Source organism: Pezoporus wallicus, unplaced genomic scaffold (assembly GCF_028554395.1).
Source record: "Pezoporus wallicus isolate ANWC-B61680 ecotype Strahan unplaced genomic scaffold, APGP_CSIRO_Pwel_v1 scaffold_13428, whole genome shotgun sequence".
In the NCBI taxonomy this organism is placed as follows: Eukaryota; Metazoa; Chordata; class Aves; order Psittaciformes; family Psittacidae; genus Pezoporus; species Pezoporus wallicus.
In genome coordinates this window covers 1,249,324-1,261,521 of record NW_026637482.1, presented here as the reverse complement: position 1 = coordinate 1,261,521, position 12,198 = coordinate 1,249,324, and the positions used below count along the sequence as shown (strand labels likewise).

The window sequence follows — 12,198 nt, the reverse complement described above, 5'->3', positions numbered from 1 at the left end:
AGCACTGTAAATGGTGGTTAGCACATCCTACCAGCACCTCACACCTCAGTGAGGCTATCATAATGGAGCTTGGGCAGTGACTCACTGGAAGGGTGAAGGTAGGGATCAACTGAGATAATCCCTGGCTTTCACCAAGTGAAACACGTCCCTTCATGGAGCCCACCAGACCCACAAGGCTGCCCGTGGTTCAGCAGCATGGGAAGTGGTCACAAGCTGAAAATGCAGGTCAACCTCAGGCATGGAAAAGGTGTCCTCAAGGAAGAGTTAAACTGGGAGCACGTGGCAAACAGGGACTCATGGGCGAAAGGATGGATGAGAACCAACAAGAACATCCAAAAGTCAGGATGGACAAGTGGACAGAGCACATATCTCCAAGCCACATTAGGTGGAACATATCAATACCAAGCACCCAAACAGCACAAAACCACCCCACCAGTACCCATATGGGAAAATAATGGCTTTAAGCTAACAGAGGGGAGACTTAGATTAGACATTAGAGAAGCACCTTGTGAGGGTGCTGAGGCGCTGGCACAGGGTGCCCAGAGAAGCTGTGGCTGCCCCATCCCTAGGCAGGCTGGATGGGGCTTGGAGCAACCTGGTCTAATGGAAGGGCATCAAGACATGTTACTTACATGTGTGTCACCTGCTGCAACTGCCACAGCAGGGTCTGAATGTCCTAACAGCACTACCAGCTTCATATGGGCACGTGTGGGGGACTAAAAGCCAGTGCTAAAAAGACTAAAAACCAGGCTAAAAAGCTGATACTTAAAAGTGGTGAAGGATGCTGTCACAGTAGGTCAGCAGCACACACTGATAAAGAACCTGCACCACTGTCCCAGCACATCACACCAAGCCATGGATTTGGGGCCATAACTTGCCATTAAGGGCTTACGTTCCTTATAGTAAGGGTTTATGGACCTATGCTGCTTACAGTTCTTGTAGGCTTATAGGCCAGCATTTGACATGTTTAAGCCGTTCCCATGACTCACAGGTTTCAGCTGGCTGGAGAAGACTTTGGACACAGCAAACCAAGGACAAAAGCAGTGCACAGCTGGGAGAAAAGGTCACACTTCCAGGCTGCAGACTCTTCCCTGTTGGGATGTTCCTCTACAAATCCTCTAGATATCACAGCAAAGAGCAGAAATACTAAATCCTTAATAGACTCATTAGTAAAATTGAAGAGTTTACTGAGCCCTGGATAGCATGTTAATGAGCATTCAGACAAGGAAGGCTACATAAAGCCCATCACCCATCGATCTCTGGACCTTCCCAGCCCTGCCACTATCCCTTTGGTCTTTTCTGGAGGACCAGGTTAAGCCAAAAGCCAACCCAAGCCCTCAAGACATGTCTTGCAGCAGGCCAGGGGCATTCGAGGGCAATTGCCTTACACAACCCACTCAAGAGACAGAAAGCTCACAGGGAATGTTACCAGTTCTGCTAAATAACAAATTCTTCACTAAAACAGTTTGCAAGTGCTCCAGGTATCAGGCAAAGCTTGAGGTTTTGCTGCAGTAAAAGCAGTCATTTTCCTCATTTGAAGTGTAGTTCATGCTGATATTCCTTTAACAGCCACAAAATGCCTCTGTTTGCAGAGCAGGTCAAAGAGCACAAAATAATGCTGCAAAAGAAACCGACTCAGGGCTTCAACTTCACTACATGCTATTTATTACACCACCGACTAACTCAGAAGGTCCAAAGTCCACCTTCATGCTAAAGTTAAGCTACTCCTCTCTGTACAGCTATTGCAGTAAGGGTACACTGCTCCTTTTTTGGCCAGAGCTACAGACTACTTGGTGTGCAAATTAAAATCTCAACGCGCCTATGATTGCACTGCACTACAGCAAACTGAGAGCAACTTCAAACGTATATATATATATATATAAGCAAACATATATATACATATATACACACACACACATATATATACATATATATATACAGACACATATATATATACATATACATATATACACACACATATATATATACATATATATATATATATGTACACACATAGATATCCACCCTTCACCCAAAGTTAACCCAGCAAATTTCTGCAACTCTGGCTTATGAGTATTGGGATTCCCTACACACGAATTTCATACCCTTAGCACAGTATCAAGGCAGGCATTCTTGAAAATAGTATTTTAGAAAGGCAAGTTGACTAATCCCAACCACCAAGAGCACATAAAGCAGGAATCAAGCTATTTAATCCCCGCTGGAATAATTCCCAGGGCTGTGCCCCAGCACCTGCACTGAGTTCCATGTTTGTTAGCTCAGTGGCTTTCCTCTAACCCCAGCACAGGTGCTGTTAAATGCCCAGCTGAGACAAACAATTGCACCAACAGAAGACAAAACCTGGTTATTTTTGCAGTGCAAAGTCCCTGCACAACGTGCCTTGAAGCAGGACACACAACTGCAGAACGCTGAGAGAGCATGGGGCAGACTCCGGCTATGTCCTGCCCATCAAGGGAGGGCAATGCACACAAAGCCAGCAGCACTCACCTCCCTGCACCTACTCACTGGGCTGAATGGTATTCAAGCCCCCAAGCTGGGCTCTGCCCTTGGTAGGCTGCAGAGGTGGCCATGCCCTTGGCACGGTCCCCAGCCGCAGGGAGCTGGCTGGAGCAATCATATTTTACATCTCGCCGATTCCCTCTCCACGACTGCAGCTCATATGGAGGCAGGATCAGGAAGAGCCTGGGGACACCAACGGATCCGGCTCCTTCGGCAAGATGTCCCCAGCGTGGCCTCCGAACTGTCACTACCTTCCGTGGTGTGACCCATGCACATTCTCATAGTCTAAAATAAAGAGGAAAAAAACCCAAACCAAGCAAAACCTTCAAGTATAACGCACTTTTTCCTAACAGTAGCAGCAAACGGCAGAGGCAGGAGCTCAGGACCAGCGGTCCCGTGGAAGTCCTGGGACTGAGCCCCAGACTTTCCCTATTGCCAACACTTACTCCCAGAAATTTCTCTCTACACAACAGACAGAAAATCTTCTCTTTCCTTCCCCACTGCTGCTCAACCCAAAGCAGCTGAGCCTTGAAGGATAAATCATTTTCAGAAAGGTTTTATGCCAGAAGGTTTATGCCAATTCATTGACTCAATCACTATGTGATCGCACTGGCAATATTTGCTTTTGAAGAGTTTCTCCCCAGGGTAAGAAACCACCAATTCATTCCAGCTACTTTATTTAATACAACTTTAAGTGAAAACCAGAGAGTTTTCTATACCCGACACTGGCCATTAGAAGAGGATCTTTTAATGCATTAAGTTCTATCATCTGTTAAAAAATACTTGGCAAATAACAGTCACTTTGCAAAAAGGGAGGGGGGGAATGAAAAAAGAAAGAAATACCCTGGTTTTTGCTCACCCAGAGCATGCAGACCTTCTGAGGAGCATTACCTGGAGCTGTACAACACTCGAGGAGCAGAAAGGCACAGCTCATTCCCTAGCCTGGCAGAAGCAGCATTTCACATGGGGTTCAGAGGCTACACTTCAATTAACACATTTCAAGAAGTACCTTTAAGAGAGCAGAACATCCAGAAGCAAAACCAATTATAGTTTAGTCATATGAAGAGCTTCAATACAGTAACAAAGGCTAGACACGCAAACAGGTCTGATCTCTGGTTTAATACTGCCCATCAAACCATTGCTGGAGACAGCATCTTCCAGGGAGGATGTCCTCCCTCCATCCTGCCCAGCACCCACCTCAGAGGAGCAGAGCATCCCCCTTATCTCATTACAGAGTAAAGCTGACATCTGCACAGGATTGGACTGCAGTTACCTTGGCTGTAGTTTAGCTGCATCAGCAACAGGTTTCTTTGGAAGGCTCTGGATGGACAGGAAGTAAAGGACATTGTAGCAGAAACCCCAGGGACACGTCAGGAGCAGGACTGGCCCCAGGCAGCCTTAGGAAGACATTTGTATGGCGCTGGAAGTAGTTGCCCAAGGAAGTGTGAATATTCCATCCCTGGCAGTGTTCAAGGCCAGGTTGGATGAGGCTTGAAGCAAGCTGCTCTAGTGGAAAGTGTCCCTGGCTGTGGCAAGGGGTTGGAGCTGGGTGAGCTTTAAGGTCCTTTCAATCCAAACCAGTCTAGGATTCATTGATTCTAGCTGGAGTCCTTAGCACCATTACATCCCCTACTCCTCCTGCACACACTGATGCCAGTGGCTCCAGGACCAGGTCTGGAGGACCCTTCACCATACAGCTTCTCTACTGCTGAGACATAAGTCCCACTAAAATTCTGTTTTCTTCTGCAACAAAATAAACCCCACAGCCAGGCAATCCCAAAGTCCCCAGGTACTGCATCAGGAGTAAGAAGAGTATTATAATGGTCTCCCCATAACTATTTACACAAGTGGAGTCCTACATGATTGAAGGTTGATGCAGTTTTGGAACTACTCTCACACTCATAATTAGGCAAAGCTGTTAATTATCTTGTTTGATGGGGGCTATTAAACATCAGTCATCCCTGCTCTTAAAAGGGGCACAGGCGAGACAGTGCATGGAGAGAGCCTCCACCAGCAACTCGGAGGTGCTGTTGTTTCCATGATGGGTTCCTCTCTAGTTTAAGTGCACAACAAAATCACCAGCATCGCTTAACAAACACGGCCTTAAGCACCAAGGAAATGCTGTGTGTCCCACAAAGTCCCAGGAGAGCTCTGCAGGCATCAAGTGGAAGCTAAGGGCTCTCTAAACAACACATAGCTGGTCCCATTGCAGCCCAGCAGGAAGGAGAGGTGGGACGACCTCAGAGGTCCCACTCAGCTGCTCTGAAGTGGCTCCCCAGTAGTCTCTCTCATCCTAGTTCAAGCAAGAGGAGGAAGGACCACAAAGAAGGTCCCAAAGGACCCCCATTGTGGCTGTGCTAATGCAACCCCTCACACTGGATCTATAGGCTTTCAGCAATACACCTGTATTAATTCCAGCAAGCCAGACTGTACACCTTCCCTTCAAAAGCCTCATGCCCACCCTGCTGACAAGGCAATCCAAGGAGCCCCATCTGCTTCATCCTGGGGTCCTCCATCAGCCGCTGGCAACCATCAGGTTAAGCATGAGGCTGTTAGTTTTGTTAAAGCCTTTTTTTTTGCTCTTTTTCTCACATATTCAAAGTCACAGGAAACATTTTCCTGCTGCTTCAAAGCCCAGAACTGGCACAGACACCCCATGCAGAAGAAAACACAGCAGGATGGTCCTAAATTTCACCACAATGCCAGTGCTCAGCCCCACAGATGACCCATACGGGTTCAAGGCACCATCCACAGCTGCACCACACCAGCTTGCCCACACAGGACAGACGGACACGGTCAGAAGAGCCAGCTCTCATCAAGATTCTTTGCTGTTAGTAAAACTGAATTAGAAATTAATGACAGGCACAGATTGTCACCAAACCCATCACTTCACAAATGCCTCATAGAAAAGTCCCTATACAGCACCAGGATCACAAGTGATGATGTCCCGACAGGCGCCATATACCCACTCAAAGAATGAACATGGATACAAAGCTAACCAAGTCTGCATAAAAACACCACATGGGTTAACTACCCGATCATCAGGTTAAGAATCAATTAACCTGGTTGTTGGGGATAACACCGCACTCCCAGCCAGCCTCCTTCCTCCCCAGCAATGCTTCCCATCACATCCACGCACTCATCCGACGAGATGCTGCGGTCGGCACATCGGATCAGTTCAGCCATGGCTTTATTTGTGCTCCCCATCAGGTTTTCCAAGGAAAAAAGGTTTTCCAAACCTGAGACTTTGCTTTTGAAGTGCTCCTGAGAAGGATGGAGGTCATCCCGCTCACAGACAGCCCCATCGCTCCAGTGGGGCTCCTTTAATTCCCGGAGGTTCAAAGGAGAAGCTGCCAGACTCACAATTCATCCTGCATGCGTTTGGTATCGACAGCCAAAAAAAAACCTAAGTGGCAACCCCCAATATTACATAAAAGCTGTCTGCAAAATGAGTTACAGAAGCAGAAATCTACCTCAAAGTTAAGCCTGGGAGGCTGGCACAGAGACAAAAAGTGTTTCCTTGAGAGGGCTGGTGCCAATCTGGCAGCATCCCCGCACTGACCATGGTCACAGGAAGAATTTAAAACACTAAAATTCTCATTATTGCAGCAAAACCTGTTCCGAAGCCAAGCACTTTGCTCGATGAGCCCCCTGCTTAGCGTTATTGATGGTTTTTACTGAGCACATTCTCTGCATCCTGGATGCCCCACAGCACTCCCTAGCCTTGGGAAGATGTGGAGCACAGGCACAGGGCTCGCTCCCTGTGCCAGTTATCGCTCCATACCGTGCAAGGAGCTCTTTCATCAAGCCAAGTCAATCGGCAAAAATCTCTCTGGACACAAACCTCGTGCTGGGAAGGGGGCAGAAAGCCCTGATCTGTGCGGGATGTACTCCCTATCCTGCTCTGACCGAGGAGCAGGAATACCCTGTGCCCTGCTTCAGTACCCTGCAGCCACAGGATAATAAAAGAGAAAGAAAACACAAGTGACACCTTATCTAGGTTTCAAACTCTGCTCAAAAACCAAGCACCGGAGCTTCCCGTCATCACAACGAGCCACTTTTTAGGACAAATCCGTGTTTCTCTCTGGGAAGCGACGGGAGGGCAGCAGGATGCAAACCCGGCGACACCTTGCGAGGCCACCATCCCAGAAGCCATGCCACCTCCCCGACTGCCACCAGGAAGCGGGTGCCTTTGGCAATACCACGGCCGAGGGCTTTATTTGAGCCACAGAACGAAAAGGACTCCGGAAACCAGGCACCTCGGGAGCATTCTGGTTACTCACAGCAGTTGTAAGGACGGGTTTTCCCTCTCTCCCCCCGCCCCATACCCCGGCGCTGTAGGAATACGAGGAAACAAACTATTCCGTGTGGATCTGGAGAAGCTGAGCGCGGTTTGGAGCCCGCTCGGGTGACGGAACCCCACCGAGAACAAGGCCAACGCTGCCACAACCCGGACCCGCGGGCGAAGCCCGCTGCTCCCTATGGAAAACCGGGGGAAGCCCGGAGGGGAGCGATGAGTCCGGGAAAAGTTGCGGGGACCCCCCCACCACCACCCCAAAACACAAGGAAAACGCACACGGACACCGGCACCCCCCTCACCTTGGTGTAGAGCTCCGAGGCGGACATGGCAGGGCCGGGCTGCGCTAAGCGAGGGGCATGGGTCCGGCAGGCAGCGAGCGGCACCGAGCGACCTTTACACCGCCGCGTCCGGCGGGGAGCGGGCAGGAAAGGGAGCGACGCGGCCGGGCGGCAGCACTGGAAGAAGAAGAAGAAGGAGGAGAATGAGGAGGAGGAGGAGGAGGGGGCAGCACCGCTCCGCCTCCGCCGCGCCCCGCTCAGGTATGGGGCGGTGAGGCAGCGCTCAGCCCCCTCCGGCTGCGTTCGGTCCGTCTAGGATGAATTCAGGCTGGGCTCGGTTCGGCCGCGCTCAGAGCACTGTTAGGGCTCAGATCAGCTGGGCTCAGCACTGTTCGGACCCAGTTCTGCCGGGCTCAGCACTGTTCGTGCTCAGCGCAGCTGGGCTCGGCTACGTACGGGCTTAGATCAGTTGGGCTCTGCTCTCTTCGGGCAGAGTTCGGCCGGGCTCAGCACTGTCAGTGCTCAGTCCAGCTGGGCTCGGCTCGGTACAAGCCCAGTTCGGCCGGGCTCAGTACTGTTCGGGGTCAGATCGGCACGGCTCGGCAGTGTGAGCAGCGCTTTCCCTCGCCGCCTGTATCGGCTTTTATTGCTTCTTTTTTAAATAAACCCCTTTTTACATACATTTTCCCCTCCCCGGTCCCGGCCTCTTCCCTGGTTTCCCCAGGAGACCACTCTGGTCCTGCTCCCTGCAGCAGGAGGGAGCCGCTGAAGCAGCCACCCTATTTGTTCTTGGGTTTGGTTTTGGGTTCTTTTCCCTTTTATTCTTTGATTCTTCTTCCTCTCCCGTGGCAGAAGGGAAATTAAGGCCCAAGCGGGTGCCTCTTGGTGGTTTGAGGCTCTGCCGTCCCTCCCAAATAGGGATCGCCATATACTGGGGTGCAAGGAATGGCCTTAACAGGGTGTCCTTAGGCAGGACACGTCTGTGCAGGGATGAGCAGCACATGATCCCGCTGGAAACACATGCAAGGAATGCTCCAGGGATGGTTTTTCTCTTGTCGCCTGCATAAAGGTGGGTTTGAGTTCCCATTGTCAACACTGTGTGCTCCTGGGAACTGGTGTGTGTTGCTTTATCCTACACCAACATCAGGAATGTTTTTTCAGACAGAAACAGCCCAAAAGTGTCCCAGTCCTCTTGGTCCATGGCCACACTGCCTCCCTCCATCCCACAGGGATCACCCTGTGCTCCAGTTCCTGTTTATAAGACACCTTCTGAGCCTGAGAAGGATGATGTGAATGCAAAGTATTCCTAATTAATCACTATTACTATTCATTATCATCCGAGGTGTTTTGCATATTAACTAAGGAGGCAGAAAATGTGCTCAGCAGGAGTTTATTCTCTGCCACGGTTGTTTACTCCATACTGGGGATCCCTCCTGCCATGGTTTCACGCTGTGCCGTTCACAGGGGCACCCACAGCCTTTCTTTAAAGCCATTGCTAGTGGCATCTCGCCCTCTGCTGCTCATCCTTTGGGAGGGTGAAACTCCCCCCTTTGGCACCTTTCCACCTTACCGCCCCAGAGCCAGCTGGGAGGACAGACAACATCGCAGATATCTCCCATTTCCAGCTCTTAATCCACCTCCAAATAAATTGCAGGTGGCTCTGGGAAGGAGCAAAGAAGGGGAGAAAAACCTGCACCCTACATAGAAATTACCCTGGGTAACACATTTGACAGCCTAATCTCTACAAAGCCTCCAAAGCTTTGTCAGGCAAACAAAACTTGCTCCTCTCCTTTTATTAAATCAACTGTAAAAACGAAATACCAGTGCAATCAGGAGCAAAAGTGTCAGTGAAGCCTGACTAGCAGCGATAGCCCAGAGGCAAAGCACGGCTGTTCCCATAAAATACCAGCCGGTGCCATGCATGATTTTCTATTAATCTAAAACTTAATGATAATTAGAAACGAAAAAAACTAAAATTACATATAAAATCCTTGAAGTATGTCCGAAGTGCTGAGTTCCTGGAAATTGTCTCCTTTGGGAGGCATGAGCTTCTTTCCATTTGGGAATCAGAACTTGTGTTGATGATAATATTTAACAAGTGCTCACTCTTAAACAGCAATTTATAGTGCCACCTTTTGCTTGCACGTTGAAGCACTTTGGGTGGGAAAATAACTACATACTAGGAGGTTTTTTTTCACCTCTAAGCAGAGCCAGTGGCTTTGCAGCTACAGGATGTGTGTCAAATGTGTCTACTCCCTCAGATGCTCACAGGTTCCAGCCTTGTCCCCCTGTTACAATGCAATGTGTCCCACGGGCTGGGCTGCTGGAGAGGGGCTGTGGACAAGGGCCTGTAGGGACAAGCCAAGGGGAATGGCTTTAATCTGCCCGAGGGGAGACTGAGATGAGCTCTTAGGCAGAAGCTCTTCCCTGTGAGGGTGCTGAGGCGCTGGCACAGGGTGCCCAGAGAAGCTGTGGCTGCCCCATCCCTGGCAGTGTTCAAGGCCAGGTTGGACACAGGGGCTTGGAGCAAGCTGCTCTAGTGGAAGGGGTCCCTGCCCGTGGCAGGGGCTGGAGCTGGATGAGCTTTAAGGTCCCTTCCATCCCAAACTACTCCATGATTTTATTATTGCTTGCTGGTTCTCTAAGTTAAAACCCTAACACAAGTGTTGGTTGGAGAGAAGCAAAGGCACGACCACACTTTGAAGTGTGTGCTACTTGGCACCTTGTTTGCCCTTTACTGTGAGGAGATGAAAGGAACTGGAACAAGATGGAAATCAGTAGGATTAAGGAAACTCTTCAGTCTCAACAGACAGCACCATTCTTAGTGCATCGCTCACCTGACTCTTAGGGGAAGTGAGAGGATGCTTCTCAAGGAGTCTGCTCACCCACTCGGCCATTCATCAGCCTGGTATGAGCCTTATGCATTCTTCTATTCCAACCTGAAGCCTTCAGAGCTCTCAGCAGCAAAGGGGTCATCCCCAGCAACACGTTCATTGACCACTAGTTTCCCTTCAGAGGTGTTCGGTTAGCTGTTATCCCACGGGAACCCATCTCTGCTGAAGGCAAACCTGTTCCTATTTGAACTTTCATTTTTGTGCAGATTTCGTGTTCATTGCAGAGGAATTTTGCCTCCAGGAACAGGAGCTCAGATACTTTATAAATACTTGATAGCTCTGACCACCTCTTCAGAGATACTATTCTATTAAAAAAAGACTTATGGTTTTGGATGGCTCAAATTCACTCAGCTCACCAATGTGATAGTTTTTGCCTCTCATATTGGGTGTACCCACCAACAGTGTCACAACCTTTAATAAAACACTTTAATTAATTCTGGAATTCTGAATGTGCTATTATGATCATTTTTCAAAGATGGGTCAAAGTAGTAAAGAAAAAAAAAAAAATCTGTGTTGCTTGTGCAGGGCCACACCAGCAGACCAGGAAATTAATCTCTTAATCATTCTGCCAGTTTGACCCAGCAGGGAGAGCAGAGACCTATGATTACCTGAGCTCCCTGGACTGATGAGACTATTCAAGACCAGGTTGGACGAGGCCTTGGGTGATATGATTTAGCGTAAGGTGTCCCTGCCCACGGCAGGGGGGTTGGAACTAGATGATCTTAAGGTCCTTTCCAACCCTAACTATTCTATGATTCTATGATTCGCATTATTTGGGATGGCCTTTCCACTTAAAAATAGGAGGAGCCACTCTGTGTGGCTTTGGAGATGGCTGCTGAAAAGCATCATGTAAGGGCTAGACATCCTGATTAACAGCCCACGCTCCTGGTTTGCAACAGACATTTTCTTTCTCAGTGTCATAGAATTCCAGGGAACTCAAGGATCATTCGGTCCATCCTTTTTAGACATGGCAGGACCTAGACTAGATGTCCCAGCACCCTGTCCAGCTGAATCTTAACAGTGTCCAACACTGGGGCATCCACCACTTCCCTGGGGAGATTATCCCAGTGGCTGGTTGTTCTCATTGGGAAAGATTTTCCTCTTGTGTCCAGTCAGTCTCTCCAGGAGTAACTTGTGCCCATCACCCCTCATCTTTTCCATGGGACTTCTTGTAAAAAGCAAATCTCCATCTTCTTTGTAGCCACCCTTTAAATACTAGAACAGACATCCCTTTTTGGATTCAAGGAAGAAGACATGAAGAGGCACTGCTCTGCTCTGTCTAGTCACTTGTCTTGATGATCACGGTGAACTCATTCCTTTTCTATCTGCTATCTCAGGAAGCTGCTCTCAGAGAAGTCCTGTCTGTAAGCAAGGATAAAACCCCACCACACACCTTCACCCCTCAGCAGGGCAAGGTCTTGGGGCCAGGTTATTCCACCATTAACACCCATAATTAGCTGTGTTGCTCTGCTAAGATCACTGATACCATTTCAGATTAATACGTCTCTTCCTGTCCTTTTGCAAACAGATGCACATCTTTCTCCACAGACAGTGTTTGTCAACTTGTTGATGCTTTAAACCATGAAACTGAGGTGACTGTGCAGGCAGTTTATTTCTGATTCATTCCAAGACCTCCTAAGCTCTAATCCCAGCCATTTATCAGCTTCCCCATGCATCTGTTCATGCTCCCACAAAACAAAACCCACAAGAGTCCTCGTACTTGCCAACAGGGAGCCAAACACTGGGAAGGGAAGATGGAGAGGAAAAGGGTGAAAAGGCAAGGGCTGCAGGAAAGATGGTAGAAGCTGAAAAGCTGGAGAGAAACATCTGCAGGTAACTAACAGCAAGGACTCAAGTGGAAAAATGCAAGAAAGCAGCTAAAACATTTCTGGGTGCCACACAGCCTATGAGCAAGAAAGAATATGAGGCTGTAAATGGATTCTTCACTTCCTTCCTCTGAAAAGGACAGCGGGAAAACTAATGAAATACACAACAGGGAGCTGTTCGCTGGCAATGCCCTGGGAGAAGCTGAATTGCACCCACCTCTCCTTTGGCATAAAGAGCAATTTTGTTCATTGACAGGGGGAGCTAAGTGTCCTGTGGGGAGCTGTCCCTCCTCCCCACTGCCAAAACCTTTCCAAGAGCTTCCTGTTGACATCTGACCATTTTTTGTGTTGCTCTGTCTTAAAATGTTGCTTAAAATGTGCTC

At 48.9% G+C, this 12,198-nt stretch overlaps 1 protein-coding gene across 2 annotated transcripts in view; it reads right to left on the bottom strand.

The window, feature by feature from the left end:
• MYO5B (myosin VB) overlaps positions 1-7,196 on the bottom strand; it is a 151,790-nt gene extending 144,594 nt beyond the window's left edge. For both annotated transcript variants that reach the window (XM_057405669.1, XM_057405670.1), the window contains exon 1: positions 7,117-7,196. In XM_057405669.1, coding sequence (XP_057261652.1) covers positions 7,117-7,143 — 27 coding nt within the window. In that variant the 5' untranslated portion in view covers positions 7,144-7,196. The remainder of the gene's footprint in view (positions 1-7,116) is intronic.
• Positions 7,197-12,198: the final 5,002 nt, after the last annotated feature.